The following is a 17,111-nucleotide window of genomic DNA, read 5'->3' on the forward strand; positions in this document are numbered from 1 at the left end:
GCTGCGCGCCTCTCCTGGCTCCGGGAGCGCCACCGCCCCCTCTGACCAGGGGCAGCCGGTTCCGGGCCGCGCTCCCTCCCCGCCGGGGCGCCCTCCCTTCCGGGGGTCCCGGTCCCCAGGGTGGTCGCGGCTACGGCATCCTCAGTCCAGGCCGCGGGGGGAGGGGGCGGCCTGGAGGCCGTGGCGGGGTCAGCACGGGCCACCGAAAGCTGGGCCATGGAGCCCAGGGAGTCGGGGAAGGTAGGCCTGGAAGGGCCCTGGGGCCGCCCACTCCCCTCCCGTAGATCCCTGATCTGGGCGAGGCGGGCGGTACGGGCGGAGTCCTCGCACATGAGCCAGCCTTGCAGGGAAGGACTCGCCCGCTCGCCCGCTTCTTCCTCTGCACTTGGGCGGCCGACTCCGGGCGAGTCCCGCGCAGCCTTCCGCTCCCTCCCCACGCGGCTGGCCTAGCAGCCCTCCGCCGAGCCCGCCGCCCGGTTGACGCTGGGTGGGTGACCCGCTCAGTGCAGTAGTGCGAAAGTGCTTCCTATTTTCCCACACCACCACTGGCGTTTGGAAGAGGCCCAGCGTGTTTTAAGGCCTTGAGGCTGGATCGGACCCCACTGGGAGCCAGGCATAGGGATCACCGAGAGGCAGGATGAGGGCTTGGCCCTGCCTGGATCCCCCTTCCCAAGAAAGGGCTGAGAAGAAAAAGACAAGGCATCTGGCACATTCTTGCCGATTTCTGTTTCTAGCTTATCTACTTCGTGGAGTTTTTGAGTATTGCTTAGAAGCATATTTCATAAACTTGCTTCAGGCTTTGAGCAAGAGGCTGTGAATTGGAAGAAAAGGTGGGGAAAAGTGCTTGAAGGTAGAGTTAAGTGGGTTTGACAGGATTGCTAGAGCTCGGAGTCAGTGTCAGCAAAGACGAGCGTGGTCGCACGCACTTGATTCGGAGACATTGGCAGCCTTTGGGGACCGAGATCTTTCTGGATATTATTTGATACCAGTTCTTGAGGATTGTTTCTTCTTTGGCACAAAGGGAACCTCCTCAACAAACGTTTTCGGGTGCATACTGAGTCTCTCCTTTAAAAAAAATTGCTCATTTAATAAACATTTGTGATCCGTGATTTAAGTTGATGGAAATGCTGGAAGTACATATGAAATGACTACTTTCCTCCAGGAGCTTTCCCGCAGTTTTCACTTCAATAACATGGACAAGCCTGGAAGGGTTGTCCAACAGACAAAAGACGGAAAAGATAGTGAGGTTATTTTGATGCTGTACTTTTTCCTGGAAAGACTGGGAAGGACTCTGAATTACAAAAGAAGTTACTCCTTGCTTAATCATCTCTTCCGTACTCCATCCTCTCCACAAGTTAGCGTGATGCATTTTCCAGATGAAACAACCTATAAACAGTCCAAGACAATAAAGCTCAACAGAACGTAACCAGAGAAAGATTGAAGGTGAACTGCATGCCAGCCTCATGCTAAGCACTTTAGGGGATACCAGAAAAGTAAAGGAAATGGCTCACACCCTCAGGTAATATCCTGAGGTTTAGTTTAGACTGAACCTGAATTTGGACAGAGGGGGAGCAAAATGCAGTAGCAGAAGGGCTATACACAATTGGCACTGAAAAGTGGAATTAGTGATTTGAGGTTGATTTCAAGGTATTCTGTTCAGTTGTAGGATTTCTTAGCCTTTGGTGTGAGAAGAGTGAAATACAGATATTTGGGGAGGTGGAGGAGAAATTTTATGTCCTTTTCAGGCCCAACCACTAATTGAAAATACTGGGGACTGGAAATTTCACCCTTGATTCTAATCGTGATTGTAAGGTGTCTCAAAAGGACACCCTTCCCAGGTACATCAGTTTTTTAACCTAGGGAATGAGGATGTTATCCAAAGATGAAATAAAGTAATTGCAAAACAAACTAGCAGTGTAAGAGGTATTGCAGATGAGTGACAATAACTAAGGCCTGGGTGCAATAGCTGTGCTGTTCTAAAGTTCCATTCTGAATATCACTTTTTTCTCTCAAAGCTGGAAGACTGGGGGGTCCACCTGAGGTAGTAGCTTGGTGTATTATTAGAATCTTCCTTAGATGCTATTTTGTGATATTTATTAACTAAAAGCAGTCTTAGCCTGTTGGATTAAGTGTGGGGTATCTTGCTTGCCATTGGCAGAATAATGGATAGAGGACAAAGACCTTTCCCCATCACTCTAACCCGTTATCCTGTTTTATTTTCTTCGCAGCCCTGTCACTGTATAAAATTCTCACATTTATTTGTTTGCTGACTTCACTCTATCCCCAGCTAGACTAGTGGAGCAGTATCTGGCATGTAATAGGTTCTCAGTATTTTCTGAATGAATGACTCAAGATAGCATCTCATACAGAAGCCCTTTTGTTGTAGGTGTGGGTGCTGTGAAGAACACTGCAGTCTGACACCTCATGTGCCCTCTGGGAGACTATTTTCGTTGCTGCCAAGTAGGAGTATTTACTGTGTATGTATCTATTGCTTCATACACGTTTACTGTGTGTGTATCTATTGCCTCAACATCTCTGGTTCCTAGCCACCACTGGCACCCCACCCCCCTTAGAAGTTTTATTATTGCACTTATATCACAGTTGTCTGTCATCTCCTGATGGGTTTTTCTCCTTGACAAATAGAGATAGTGTCTTTTATATCTTAGGATCTCCAAGCACACAGAAACAAATAGAATATGTTGAATGAAAAAATGAATTAAATGCCTATGAAATATTTTCTGTATAATGTGCTGGTGGGGAAAGGGGTGGTGATGGTGAAGGGGGTTATAAAATAAGATGATCAGCATAGGCTTCCCGTGGACCAGGCACCACGAGGGGTATAAAGCCTTCCTTGCTCGGGAGAAGTAGAAGTGCTTGGGCTAGGTGGGCCGGAAGTCCCTTGCGAGAAAGAGGTGGAATGTGAGTAGGAACTTGATGAGTGAGTGGGAGGAAGTAGGCAGAGTCAGGGAATGTAAAGATTGGGTGTGAAGAGGGAGGAAAGGTACAAGATAGGTTGAGTGGCTGCAATTTAATGTTTTATTTTTTTAGTTTTATTTTTGGCCGCGTCTGGTGTTAGTTGCAGCACACGGAGGATCTTCATTGAGGCACGCAGGATCTTCCGTTGCGGTGCACCGGCTTCTCTCTAGTTGTGGCGTGAGGGTTTTCTCTCTCTAGTTGTGGCACGTGGGCTCCAGAGCATGTGGGCTCTAGCTTTTGGCACACGGGCTCTCTGGTTGAGGCGCGCCAGCTCAGTAGTTGTGGCACACTGTCTTAGTTGCCCCTTGGCATGTGGAATCTTAACGTGCCGACCAGGGATCGAACCTGCGTCCCCTGCATTGGAAAGCAGATTCTTTACCACTGGACCACCAGGGAAGTCCCTGAGTGATTGCAATTATACTAATCTGGCTGTAGTAGAGATTCCAGGTGGGGAATACCTAGAGCTGAGGTTAGGAAGGTAAGTTAGGTTCAGATCCAGGGACTTGGTGCTGGGCTGAGAACTCGGAGCTCTGCCTTATAGACAGTGGGAATCAGTAAAGTTGAACATCCAGAGATAGTCCTTGCTTTCTATGTAGGTAAGAAATTCCTCTTATTCAAGCGGATTTGTGTTTCCTTTACATTGCAGTCATCTGAAGGCTCTTGCCATAATACTCGTTAAAAGAGAGGTTCAAGGCTTAGCGTAGTTACTCGTTGGGAAGACAGTTCTTCATTATCTAAACATTCAGCCCTGGCCATACTCTTCATCGTTGTGGCTCTCATAAAGTGATGGGTCTGTTGGCTTTCATTATGCCCACCTGTCCCCTCAGGAAGACAGGGTGGGTGGGAATGAATAGGGAACCCTGCTTGCCCTTGGCCACAAACTCTAACCTGCCCTGATCGGAACACCTTGCCCTGTGGTCCTAGTATACGGTCATCCTGCTAGGATCTGCCTTCAGTATAATCTCGAGGGTTTTCTTCCCCCCTCCCCACATTGGCTCTCCTTAGGCCATATGTTGTGTGTACCTCTTTGCCGTCCGCCCGCCTGCTCTTAGTGGAGCCCATCCTGCAGCAGGTTTTTGCAATTATAATCACATTTTGCTTTGGAAGACACTCTGAGAGCAAATAGTTATTTAAAATACACATTGGCATACTATTGGCACATACACATTGGCAGTACAATTCCATGTTTGTTTTTAAGACTGTTCATTTATACATATTCGTAGACAAAAGACTGGAAGGTTACATACCAAATGTCAATAGTAGTTGTTTTTCAGTAAGGAGATTGGGGGTGATCTTAAAACATCTTTTCTGCTTATTGTCTAAATTTTCTGCAGTAAACATATATTGACTCATAAGAAAAATACTCAACTTACTTTAAAATATACAAATCAATAGTGACTGATAATTATCTGTATTGTTTTTCTCAAGAAGCCTCTATGTTGAAGTTAAAGTAGATATTTCATGTGCTTTAAGTTTGAGTATAAAATTACAGGCGATTTTAAACAAATGTACTAGAACTTGTTACAAATGGAAATGACTGTGTCCCCTTCAGAGTTGTCACGTTGGAAGGACATCCTTATGTCACAAGGATGCTATTTCCCAAAATGTTGTTTTTTGGGGGTTCGGGGATTTCCTTTTTTTTTTTTTTGCAGTACGCAGGCCTCTCACTGCTGTGGCCTCTCCCGTTGCAGAGCACAGGCTCCAGCCGCTCTGCGGCATGTGGGATCTTCCCGGACCGGGGCACGGACCCGTGTCCCCTGCATCGGCAGGCCGACTCTCGACCACTGCGCCACCAGGGAAGCCCGGGGATTTCCTTTTTGTTGATAGTTTTATTTTTTTTTTATTTCTTTGACTAGCTGATAAATGGTGGTGGTATGAAATTTAAAAGGGTAAACAGCAACAGATTCTGTTTTCCGATTATTTCTTTTATAACCGCTTTTTTCATGGCTGCAATATCTTACCTCTCTGAGGCTATTGATGATAGTTTTGTTTTTTAAAGGTTTTTTGCTCCATGCCCCACTTCCATTTCCTCAGTTCCTTCTCACTCTTGCTCATCTCCTGTCTGTTTTGATCTCTATCAGACCTGTTAGAGCCTTTCCTCAGATGTCTGGTAGTCCAGTTGTTTGCTGACGCTTAACAGTGGAAAACCAGAATTCTAACTGGAAGCTCTGAGCACGTGGAAGGGAGGGACTTGCCAACTTGGAGCCTGTGTAGGGGATCTGGGCAGGCATTTGTTCCGAACAGCTTCCCCCAAATTCTTATTATTTTAACCTGGCTGCGTTCACTCCCAGGCCAGAGGTTCCTGGGGCTGCCAGATCCTGAGTGTTTTGAGGATTTAGCAAATGTAAATTGGGTTGTTTCTCCATTTGCCCACTGCTGGCTGAGGGTATGATTTTCTTGGATCTGCTCAGTTATTACTTTTTCATCTGCTTTTCAGTTAACAAAATTGTATTGCTATTGTCCCCTTGTTGTGTTGTCCATCCCAGAGGGTGTTTTTTTTTAACAATTTTTAAAAACATTTATTTATTTATTTATTGGCTGCATTGGGTCTTAGTTGCGGCACGCAGGATCTTTCGCTGTGGTGTATGGGCTCTTCGTTGCGGTGCGTGGTTGTGGTGTGCAGGCTCAGTAGTTGTAGCTCACGGGCTTAGTTGCTGCGCGACATGTGGGATCTTAGCTCCCCGATCGGGGATCGAACCGGCGTTCCCTGCATTGCAAGACAGATTCTCAACCAGTGGACCACCAGGGAAGCCCTTAGAGGGTGTTTTGTTTGGAGTTTTTTTCGGGGGGAGAGTGTCTTTTTAAACTCACAGGAGGAAGCAAAATTCAGTGTACGTGTTCAATCTGCCATCTTAATTCAGAACTTCCTGAACGTTTTCTGAATTTCCTCGCCCTTCTTTGGTGGAACAGGAGAGCTCCTTTATAAGCCCCATGGAATGCAGTTCTCAGCTCTAAAGCTTTGCCCATCTTGATAATTGACCACATTCACAGACATAGTTCTCAGTGACGGTTGACTGCTTCCAGAAATCAGATACATCTTCCTAAGTGAGGATTTACCACGTTGAAGATTTTGCAAAAGAAGTGCTGTTGGTTGTTGCTGACGCACTGGCTGAGAAGTAATGGATCCCGTGCGAAGGCTGGTGAGGAGTGTGCAGGGGGACGCGTGTGGGAGTCCGGAGCTGGCCTTCGTTATGACACTGCTGTTGCAGTGTGTGGCTGTTCCTAGAAGAATGGGTCTCATTCCCGCTGTGACTTGCACCCAGGGGGTGAGAGTAATGCGGTGTAGGTCTCGTATGTAGATTGATAACGCCCCCTCCCCCAGTCTGATCTGTTCCCAGAGTGGGGGTGTCCTCAGGTGGTTGTGAGCTCAGGTGTGGAAGATTAAGGAAGAAGTTGGTGCTTAGCTGGTGTCATTTTTCCTTGCAGGCTCCTGTGACGTTTGATGACATCACGGTGTATTTGCTTCAGGAGGAGTGGATGCTGCTGAGTCAGCAACAGAAGGAGATCTGTGGTTCTGATGAGCTGGCGGCACCACTGGGTATGGGCTCCTGTTCACTTCCCCACTGCCTGAATCTAGGTCAGCATTCCCAACCATGTCTGACTATGACATACTTGAGAATTTTCTGGAATCCGACCATTTTTTTCCAGGCATCTTTATACTGTTTATCCACTCAGTCCCATATCTGACTTAACTGCACACGGATTCACACATCACTCTTTCTCTTTTCCACTTAAATTAGCCAAGAGAAGTGGGGAAATTGAGCGTGTCAAGGCTAGACCTGGATGCTTCAGAATATCCCAGCGTGCCAGAAGGGAAGCCCCACCTGTGGACTGTGGCACTGCAGGTGGATTTTGTTTCAGTGCCCAGAGGACATTGGAGGTGGTGGGTGGTGGTGGAACGAGCATCAGATCTGCAGCCTGGAAATCTGGTCTCAGTCCCAGCTCTGCCACATGGTACTGACCAAGCCCATTAGCCTTTTCAAGCCTTGGCTTCTTTCTTCACAGGCTTGTCATAGAGGTTCAATGAAATAAAACAACTTGAAACTTTGTGCCCATGTAGGTAGTTTTCATCTTTTCTATTTTCTGAATGTCCTTTCTCTGCTTCTATGGGTAGACTTCCTAGACCATGGACAGAGAGGAATGTATTTCATCATGTGTACATGCACACGTACTCTTTTCGGATTTCAATTTGATGACCATGCGCCATGCCTTTCTCTGCTTCTTTTCTTCTTGACCCCTCAGGGTTCTGGGGGCAACAGTCTCAGCTCTCTGTGGATGGAGGGGTTGTGGTCTTACTGTCTACTAAAAATGGTTTGAAAACCAATGATTCTTTTAAACCAGAAGTTGCAAAGTAGCAGCTGTGGGCCAGATTTGGCCTGCACCTTTTTTTTCTTTCTTTCTTTCGTCTCTTTTCTTTGGCTTTAAAATATTTAAATAAGTTGTCAGTATTTCGCCATGGGGGGGGGTTTCATATAGAAATATGATTTCTGGCTTCTGTTGGAAACTGGGATGGTCTAGAGGCCATGCTGACCCTGTATTCAGCTGGCGGCCCCTCCTGGACTTGAGTAGCTACCGCACACCTGGGTTCAAATCCACAGCCTCCCACCCCTGCCTGGTTTCCTCAGAGTATTGTCTGGTCCCGCTCCGCATTTGAGTTTGAGCCTCTGTTCTGGACCAGTAGTTTTCATACCTTCTTAGCCTGTGTGACCTGGATCCGACCTCACAGTGCATCTCTCTGTTCCTGACTCAGGACCAACTATTGCCAACCCAGAGCTGTTCTATAAATTTGAGCGAGGGCCAGAGCAGTGGCTAGCCAATGTCCAGGGCCAGAGGAGTCTCTTGAGCCTCCACCGAGGTGAGTGCGGACCTGTCCCCGGGAGGAGGGGTCCTTAGCTGGAGGGAGGGAGCAGGAAGCTGGGTCCCAAGGCACCAGTCTCATCCTCTGCCTCTCCCTGTTCCCCACCAATTACACACGAATGCTGTTCTTCCCCCAACTGTCACCCCGTCTAAGATATACACACCTCCCCCAATGTTGTTCTCCAAACTCTCATCTCCCTTTATTTTATTTCTACCTGAGAGTAGATGTTTATGTATAATTATATATTCTAAGTTCCATGAAGGCATGACTTGGTCTTACTTACTACTGTAGTCCCAGTACCAAGAACAATGCCTGGCACGTGGTTGCGTAGTAGACAATCATGGAATGAATGAGTGAATAAACAGATGGCTGCTAAATCCTGGGGACTGATGTTTGCTTTCCTCCTTTGATAAGCATGTCCTGTTCAGGGATTGGCTTGCCCAGAGCCAGGCCAGATGGCCTCTGTCATTGTGTAAGACGAGCGCGTTAACCCAGCCCCTTCTACAGGAGAAAAGGGAGGTGGAACGAGTTCCCCGATGGATCGAATTGTGGATGTTTGCTCTCCCTTGTGATTTATCTCAGATGGACCGCAAGGAGCCCTAGACTTCACAGATACTAATTTGTTTCGGTTTGTTTCTCCTGTGCTTGACTCTTAACTTTGAGCCCATTGACTCTTTACTCGTAGCTTTGTGCTTCCGGGGTTGGCTACAGTTTCGTAGACTGACTGGTCCATTGGCCGGGAGAAAGTACTGTTGAGTCCTTGCCCACTGGGCATCTGAACTTGTTGGTGCATAATAAATGGCTCCAGAGGAGTTAGAGTTGTCTAAGCTGCATTTCAACCAAGGAGTGAATAAAGAAACTGCTGGTTTAGCTTAAAGAAGAAAAGTCTTAGTGACGTCATGGGATTTTTCACTTCTTGGAAGGGCTGTGGTGTGGGAAGGGCTGAAGTAGCACTCCTGAGGGGGAGGTACTCAAAGATGGATTGCAGCTCAGGGAAGACTCTGGGGACCAAACTGTCTGCCCGGAAGGTAGGTTGCTCTCTTGCTCTAAAGGTACATGAGCAAAGTGCAGATGCCTGTCTGGCAGGGGTACCAAGGAGGGGGGTTCCTGCCAAGTGTGCAGTTGCAGTGTTTGCTTTAATTACCTTTTTAACCCTACCTTCTCTTAGTTCAGTGTTCTTATCCATAAATAAGTCTGCTCTCCTGAAGACTGTGCCACTGTTTTAGGTTGCAGAGATCTCTTTTTTGCCAGGTATATCTGTCCTTTATATCAAAAAAAAAAACAACTGTTTTCTTAAAGCCCATTTGGTTTCTTCTGGGTTAGGCAAGGTGGACCTGGGGGTTGGGGGCTGGAGAGAAGAGAACACGGGTGCAGGCTGTCACTTTGTGGGTGTGGTTGCAGCTTTGATAGTCCATGGATCTAAGCACCTCTGTGAGTTGCAGTGACTCAACCTATAGGATGTCAGAGAAAATTCCATGTGTTTCTTTTTTCTAAAGGAAAAAACAAGATGGGCTTCATGGAAGAAATGGACATGCAAAGTCCCGCCAGAGAAGCTGGACTCTACCTGCCTCCTCAGAAGAAAGCCTGTCCTTCGCATTTCAGCTCAGAGGGTGGCAGCCTCCAGGGAGACTGCACAGGAAGAAGCAGAAAACCATTGAGACCCCGGTCCATCCAGAAGGCATGGTTTGCGCAGTTCCCATGGTTGGTCATGAACGAGGAGCGGACGGCTCTCTTTTGCTCGGCTTGCCGGGAGTACCCATCCGTCAGAGACAAACGGTCAAGGTTAATAGAAGGTTACACAGGACCATTCAAGGTGGAGACTCTCAAATACCACGCCAAGAGCAAGGCCCACGTGCTCTGTGCCAAGGCCTTGGCAGCTCGGGACCCCAGCTGGGCAGCCCGTTTCCGGAGCATCCACGACGTGTCCAGAGAGGTGCTGGCCAGTCCAGGACACCTCTTCACTGCAGATTACCCCATATGTTACCCCCCAGGGCCTCAGGGGATCTCTGATAACATGGTCCAGCTCCTGCCCAGCTCGAGAGCTGCACTGGAGGACCCTGGAGGGCGTGGAGCAATTCCTGCATTGTACCTAGACTGCATTCCTGATTTCAGGCAAAAAGAAATTGCTGATGACATCCGCAGCTCCTCAGACGTTAACATTTTGTGTAATGACTCACCTGAACCCCGTGGCCAGGTAATACGTTTATAATGATTGCTCAAGGGGAAGGATTCTGTATAACGTTACCATAAGCTGACATGCTTGTGATGTGCTGGGTGTTGTTTTAAGTGCTTTGCATGTATTAATTATCTCCTTTATTTGTGACAACAGCCCTACTCGCATCATCTCCTTTTGGCAGATGACAAAACATAATTAGTGGACCAGGATATTCTAACTTCTGATATAAAGAGAGCACCTAAATTCAGAACAGTAATCTTTATCCAGAATCCAGAACGACCACAGAACTCAGGAAATTTTCCACAGCCACAAAACAGCCACAGAGCTCTTAAATAATCAATGTAAACAAATTTTTTAACGTTAACTTCAAAATCATGTAGCACTTTTAAACACTGCAAAGTTTCTTCAGACGTGTCCTTTTATGTAGTGTTTTTAATGCTGCTATGAGGTGGGTGGAGCAAACCTAGTTAAACTCGTCTTGTTGGGGAACAACTAAGACTTAGGGGGGGAGTGACGTAGCCAGAGAACAAGGGCTCTTGCGGCAGTGACCTCCCCTCAGAGCCCTTGACCGCCAGCCCAGTGCTTTCCTTCTACTCCCTGCAGCACTGGTGGGCCCTCAAAGACTCTAGTTCTCACCTCAGGTTTATTTTGTAAAATAAAATAGGTTTATTTTCTAATTCTTTGGAAAATTGTCCTGCAAAGAAACTGTATTAATTGGAATCTTCGAGTAACCAGATCTGGCCCCTTTTCTCAACTCTTCCATGTAAGCGGGATTTTGCTACAAATCACTTTGAGCAACCCCTCTAGTGTTCCGATGAGAAGAGCTCAGACGTTCCGCGTGCCTAACATCATACGTAAAGTTAGTAAGCTCGAATTTTTATGGAATCCAGAAAAGTGACAAAGCTCATTTCCCTTCATGTTCATGTTCCTTCTAGTTTTTAGTATTCGAAGCTAATAAACAGGTCTAACCTTTTACAATCTGAATTCCTTTAGCAGTAAAGTGTGTGTTAACCTAGTCACTGAATATGAGCATCTTTAGTTCTTTTTCACTGCTTCTTCCTTCCCATCCTGGTGGGGAACCTTAGCAGGGGCTGCTAGAGGCAGCTGGCTACCTTTGCAGTCGTGGATGAGTAGAAGGTGCCCCTTGGGGCTGTAAAGAACAGGGTGCAGCCATGAGGTTCTGCACGACCCCTGTTCCTCAGTGCATTTTCCTTTCCTTCCAGGAAAGAAGAGGAAGGATCATTCCTTCCTTCTAGAATAACACTGAGGTTCGTTTGGTTTTTACCTGCTAATTCTGGGCCACACACATTTGCTTCTTTGACTTTTGGTGGATAAATGAATTCCTCAGAGTGCATCGGGGCCTCTTGGCAGGCTTCCCAGGAGAAAAAGGCCTTGAGCAGGACCCCGGAAGGATCATGCTGGGTGTCTGACGTGAGAGGAGTATTGAGTGACTGCTGCTCTTTGTTGCAGGATCCTTCTGAAGAGGGGCTGTTTGAGGAGGTTCCCGTGGTGTTTGAGGATGTGGCGGTGTATTTCACCCGGGAGGAGTGGGGCACGCTAGACAAGCGGCAGAAGGAGCTGTACAGAGACGTGATGCGGATGAATTATGAGCTGTTGGCATCCCTGGGTAAAGATCCGTGTAGACCTTTGTTTGCCACCATCACTTGACGTGGGGACCCACGAGGGCAGCAGTGGCTTGTAGTCGTGTTCCCATTTCTGCCCTCTCACTGTGCATAGGCAGAGAGTGCTTATATCTCTGCGTCTCAGAGCTCTCCCTGCTTTGGGGTACTGTGCTTTATCTCCTCTTCATCCACCCACCCATCATCCATCTTCCACCAAACATTATTGAGTACCTACTACGTGCTGGATGGGCGTGAATGAATCACGGTCTCTGCTTTCAAGGGGCTGGCAGGTTTGTGGGAGAGACAGACACTATAATAAGAAAGTATGCAATAACACCAGCTCCATTAGAGATTCAGGAAGAGTGTCCTGGAGCTGCTGAAAAGAGTGACTTAATTTGGCCAGGCATCCGAGGGAGGGATAAGGGCTGTCTTTACAGAGTATGAAATATTTTAACTGAGTTGAAAGCCAGGTGCACAGGGACGGGCATCTAGACATGTCAGAGGTGGGGACAGCGTGAGCAAAGGCAGGGAGGCGAGAAAGGGCCTCCGGGAGGATTCCTGGATTCCGCCCTCTACTTTGTGCTGGGGCTGCTTCATCAGGGGCCAGCATGGCGGGCGGTCTCGGCCTGGGCGTCACTAGGTTAGAGGCACTGGAGAATGAAGAACAGCACGTGCTGTTCATTACTTTCCCAGAAGAGGCTCCTCTCCTGCATCTGCTTCTTGTTCTTTGCCTCCTTTTTCCATCAGACACCCAGGATTTTCACGTGGCACCAAAAAGACAACTTTTCATCTTACACAGCTGTTATTTACTATTTTTTTACCAGCATATATTGTAACAGAAACCTTGCAGAACAGGCTGCTGTACATAACTTAGGAATTCCGACAGCGACCTGTATCGTGACTTCTACGGAATAGGAAATTGGGGTGTTTGTGGCTTACCTGATGTCATATCCCCAGCTTACACACTGCCCTTCCATGTGCAGCTGAGATACGGATTATTTTCTGAACATACTTGACCTATAGACTACTTGTTTTTATCACTGTTCACAATTTTTAAATGGCTCCCCAAACATTCAGAAAGGCTGTGAAAAATTGTTTCTTTTATGAGGAGAGAGGTGCTGTAATCGTGTTCTGGGCCAGGGCACTTGTACCAAGTGCATCTTCAAAGAGCATCACTACCACTGACAGCATTTAAAAGAGAGAGAGAGGGACTTCCCTGGTGGTCCAGTGGTTAAGACTCCACACTTCCAATACAGGGGGCCCGGCTTTGATCCCTGGTTGGGGAACTAGGATCACACATGCCATGAGGCACGGCCAAAAATAAATAAATAAATAAAAATAAAAATACAGAGCGAGAGGGAAATTCGTTTTTAAGAAATACATACCCACTTACAAGAAGTTGGTTTTCCTTTGAAGGAGTGAGCAGCAGTGATGCCCTTTGCCCTTTGCACCCCTGTGGAAAGTCATGGGGAAAGTGGTGGGTGACCAGTGCTGTAACAGTGTGTCTCCCACAACCTGGACCTGACTTGGATTGTTCAGCCAGACAGCAGCATTTTCTTTTTAACTTCCGTATGTTAGGAAGTGGGGAAATCTTAACGAACTGGGGAAATTAAGGGACAGTTCAGCCTCAGTTAAGTGTTGTTTGGATGAACAATAAGTATAACCACGGGAGGGGTAATTAATTTTGCTTGAGGGTTGAGGGCAGGAATCAGGGAAGGCTTTATAGAGGATGGGGCTGTCCTCTTCAGTTGTCTGTGGAATTAAAATGGGTCCAGGGGTCTAGGAACGGCATTGCATGTGTGAGTCCTTCTCGCTACTTTACTTAGGTCTCCAGTTTTTATCCTTCAACTGTCCTCCAGTTGAGATGATTTTTCATGCTTGAGATATAAAAGCATTTTAAGGAGCCTTGAGGATATAACTGGGGCCAAACGTAAATGATTTGTATGTTTAAAAATAACTTTTTAAAGGGCCTCAAGCTGATAACTGGGATGTAAAACAGTGTTGAAATATAGTGGACCTAATTATTATTTTTGCTTTGACAAGGTTTTCTTCCTCCAATACTTTATCCTCCTGTGACAAGTATTTTAAAAATAGAAAACCTAATATTATTTGGCATTATCTTTTTTTTTTTTTTTTTTGCGATACACGGGCCTCTCACCGTTGTGGCCTCTCCCGTTGCAGAGCACAGGCTCCGGACGTGCAGGCTCAGCTGCCATGGCTCACGGGCCCAGCCTCTCCGCGGCATGTGGGATCCTTCCAGACTGGGGCACGAACCCGTGTCCCCTGCATCGGCAGGCGGACTCTCAACCACTGCGCCACCAGGGAAGCCCCTCCCATCCATTTTTTTTTATATCTTTGTTTGTTTGTTTGGTTTGGTTTGGTTTTTCAATTTCCTTCCTATTTATTTATTTATTTATTTTGGCTGTGTCGGGTCTTAGTTGCAGCACGTGGGTCTTTCATTGTGGCAAGCGAGCTCTTCGTTGCAGCACACAGGCTTCTCTCTAATTGTGGCGGCGCAAGCTCAGTAGTTGCAACGCACAGGCTCTCTAGTTGTGGCACAGGGGCTCCTGTGGGCTCAGTGGTTGAGGTGCGCGGGCTTAGTTGCCCCGCGGTACGTGGGGTCTTAGTTCCCTGACCAGGGATTGAACCCACATACCCCGCATTGGAAGGTGGATTCTTAACCACTGGAACACCAGGAAAGTCCACTCCCATCCGTTTTTAACGTTTATTATCTTTTAATTGAAGTACTGTGATCTGCTTCTGTTGGGTGTTACAGGAAGCCTTTATGTTTTCTTTTATTCTTATGTCTGGAAATAATAATAGGCGCTTTTGCTGTTGACTGAACACCTACCAAAGGCTATGTTGAGTGTCTTGCGTATCTGCTCTCTAATCCTTAAACCAAACCTGTAAAGCAGGTAGTAGTAGTATTTTCAGGTGAGAAAACAGCCCAATGGCTTTGAGAATCCCACCCATTTAGCTGGAAAATGGCTAAACTGAAATTCTTACTATTCCACCTACTGCACGTGCGTTAGACTTGGCTAAAATTCCTGCTTCGTATATGTTTATTACCAGTTGGACTCCAGTTCTTTTAGTTTCAAGATTTGCGCTAATCATTGTTAATATTAAAATAACTATAGCACCAAGGATAATATAAGATTATTTAAAAATTCAAGCAGTATTAGGATTTTTTAGAAGTCTCCACTCCTATCCCCAGTCCCCCTAGCAAGAGGGTTAATAGTTTGGTCTGGCTGTCTCAGACCTTCTCTGTAGGTCACTGTTAGTGCTCTTGCCTCCGCCTCCATGAGAACTGAGGTGCAGAAAGGGGCTGATGCCCTGGGGTGAGAGGCTGTGGTTGCTTCAGCCCAGCTCAGGTCAGGTCATGGGTCTTTGTGGTCTGGTGTTCATCATGCTACATTGCAGCACATTCATGCCGTTGATTTCCTTTTGCTCTTATCATTTGAAGAAACGCAGCTAATTCTTCCGTTGCTCTTATTAGGATTTACAACTAGTAGATTTGTTCTTTTAGGTTTTAGAATTTTTGTACCTGTTTTTAAAAAGACAGTCTCAATTTGATGCAAATTTAATATTAATTTGTCGGTTGTGTGGCAGTTAAATTGCGTCGACTAAAGCTTTTCAACTGATGGTAGTTTCCAGGTCAGGTCCACTCACCTGTCAACAGCCTCCTTGGCCTCACCAGCTCTCTTATCAATAGGACTGAACTTGCAGAGGACAGTCATTTTGATTATGGAGAAAAGAAGAGGTTTATGTTGTTTTTAATGCTTTCCTGTGTCAACCTCTACTTTTGTGGACTTGCTTTTGCTTAGAACTATTTATCACTCTGTAGAGTTCCAACTGTTCTTTTATTTCTGTACTTTAAATTCTGGTTTCAAACTTTGGCCATATTTGGTGATGTCTCTTGCTTCCCCTGCAAAAAAAGAAAACTCAGTTATATTCCACTGTTAAGAAACTAATATTTGTCAGTAAGAACAGAAAAGCCAATATAGGGACTATGTGGTAACCCTCGTTTTTACTAGGAAAGGTGTCATCATATGCTGAGTGGCAGGTCACTCACTTCAGGTGGGCAGTGTCTTTTCTCCATGTGAGGTCATCAGCTACAGCTAGACCTCACATAGCTGAGGGAAGAAGTCATGTCACTAAGTGGAAAGCAAAACTAAGCGGGAGAGCCCTCAATGAGATGAGCAGGAGTTAGAATGGCTCATGTGATGACTAGGAGGCCAGCTGCTGTATGGTGGGCCATATACGGCCTCCAAGTGGGGGCCGTGCTGAGCTAGAGAGAGAAGAACCAAGGCAAGGTGCCAGAGTGGCCGTCTCCAAACTGATTCGTTGGCAGGCCTGCCAACCTTGGGCTGAAGTTAGCCTGGAAGGATCAGAATCTGTCTTTGTAGGCCAAGCCATTTTTATGGGCTTTTATGGAGTGTGTGTGTGTGTGTGTGTGTGTGTGTGTGTGTGTGTGGCCATGCTATAGTTATGTATTCTTAGTCACTTTTCCATTACTAAGACATAGGAAAATCTGTTTGAAAATTCCCTTCTGTTTCACTTGTTCTGAAGAGAACAAAAAGAAAAGGTTTCTGGCAACATTTCAGCCGTAGCTTCAGAGAGGTGTGATTGGGGTACAGCACTACTGGGGCCAGTGTGGTGGTGCTAGGGGCAATCAAAAGTGACCAATCCCCAGGGTAATATAACTTAGGCAAACACATCCAGGGATACTCAGTATCATGTATGTTTTCAGTAAATCTTTAAAAAACATTTCTTCATAATTACGTTTCTTTAATCAAAGTAGTTCTCATAAGACATATAACAAAAAATGACAGTTCCCTGTCCTACCATTGTCTGTTGCCAGGTCCTCCTCCCCCCAATTTTTTAGCTGTTTCTTCCAGTACTTGTTTCATTATTTCTGAGTAACACCTGTAGACGTTATTTTTAAAAGCATGAACTTCAGTAGGAGGCACTCATAAAACAGCTTCACTCTTTTCCATCAGCACTTGTTTGGATTAGCTCTTTGGGGATTTTCTTTCTCACTCTTTGGGTTGCCAAAAGAAAATTCAAAGAGCTTTACTTGCTATGAATATTTTTTTGAGCAAGGAACAAACTGTTCATGAACTGGGAGACTTCAAACCCAAAGTGGTTAAAAACTTGGCTCTCAGCAGTTAAAGCTCAATTTGTAAAACATGAATGAAGAAGTACATTGTTTTTTAACTGTGATTATATTCTCTTTAGGGTCGTAGCACCGTGTACCTTTTCTTGTGTGTACTGATTGGCTTGGAAACTGTAAGGTCACACTGACATGAAGGAAACTTCAATTTTGTTTAAGACCAGAGTCAGCATTTTGAGGAAATCAGGACAGCTTAAGATTTGGTTGTGTGACTGTGAGTGTTTGGTCCAGAGGTCTGTTCAAATTGTGGCCTCCATTTTGGTTTCTCTTTACAGGGTGCAACCTGGGGCAGGGCACATGACTTGT

At 46.2% G+C, this 17,111-nt stretch overlaps 2 protein-coding genes across 4 annotated transcripts in view; both read left to right on the forward strand.

Annotated features, from left to right (window-relative positions):
- Window positions 1–17,111, forward strand: part of LOC307191308 (zinc finger protein 862-like) — a 21,280-nt gene continuing 4,169 nt past the window's right edge. The window contains exons 1-6 of one of the 2 annotated variants that reach the window (XM_079931280.1): window positions 1–1,519; window positions 2,387–2,477; window positions 6,403–6,514; window positions 7,727–7,831; window positions 9,331–10,028; window positions 11,481–11,681. In XM_079931280.1, the coding sequence (XP_079787406.1) occupies window positions 1,464–1,519; window positions 2,387–2,477; window positions 6,403–6,514; window positions 7,727–7,831; window positions 9,331–10,028; window positions 11,481–11,678 (1,260 nt within the window). In that variant the 5' untranslated portion in view covers window positions 1–1,463 and the 3' untranslated portion in view covers window positions 11,679–11,681. Of the gene's footprint in view, window positions 1,520–2,386; window positions 2,478–6,402; window positions 6,515–7,726; window positions 7,832–9,330; window positions 10,029–11,480; window positions 11,682–17,111 lie in introns of those variants that run through there. The other variant, XM_079931281.1, reaches the window with a different exon arrangement.
- The window catches only part of LOC307191307 (zinc finger protein 862-like), a 20,022-nt gene continuing 12,809 nt past the window's right edge, over window positions 9,899–17,111 (forward strand). For both annotated transcript variants that reach the window (XM_079931277.1, XM_079931279.1), the window contains exon 1: window positions 9,899–11,637. The gene's annotated coding sequence lies outside the window, so the exon portion shown is untranslated. The remainder of the gene's footprint in view (window positions 11,638–17,111) is intronic.

The sequence above is a fragment of the Stenella coeruleoalba genome, assembly GCF_951394435.1.
Source record: "Stenella coeruleoalba genome assembly, chromosome: 9".
Classification (NCBI taxonomy): domain Eukaryota; kingdom Metazoa; phylum Chordata; class Mammalia; order Artiodactyla; family Delphinidae; genus Stenella; species Stenella coeruleoalba.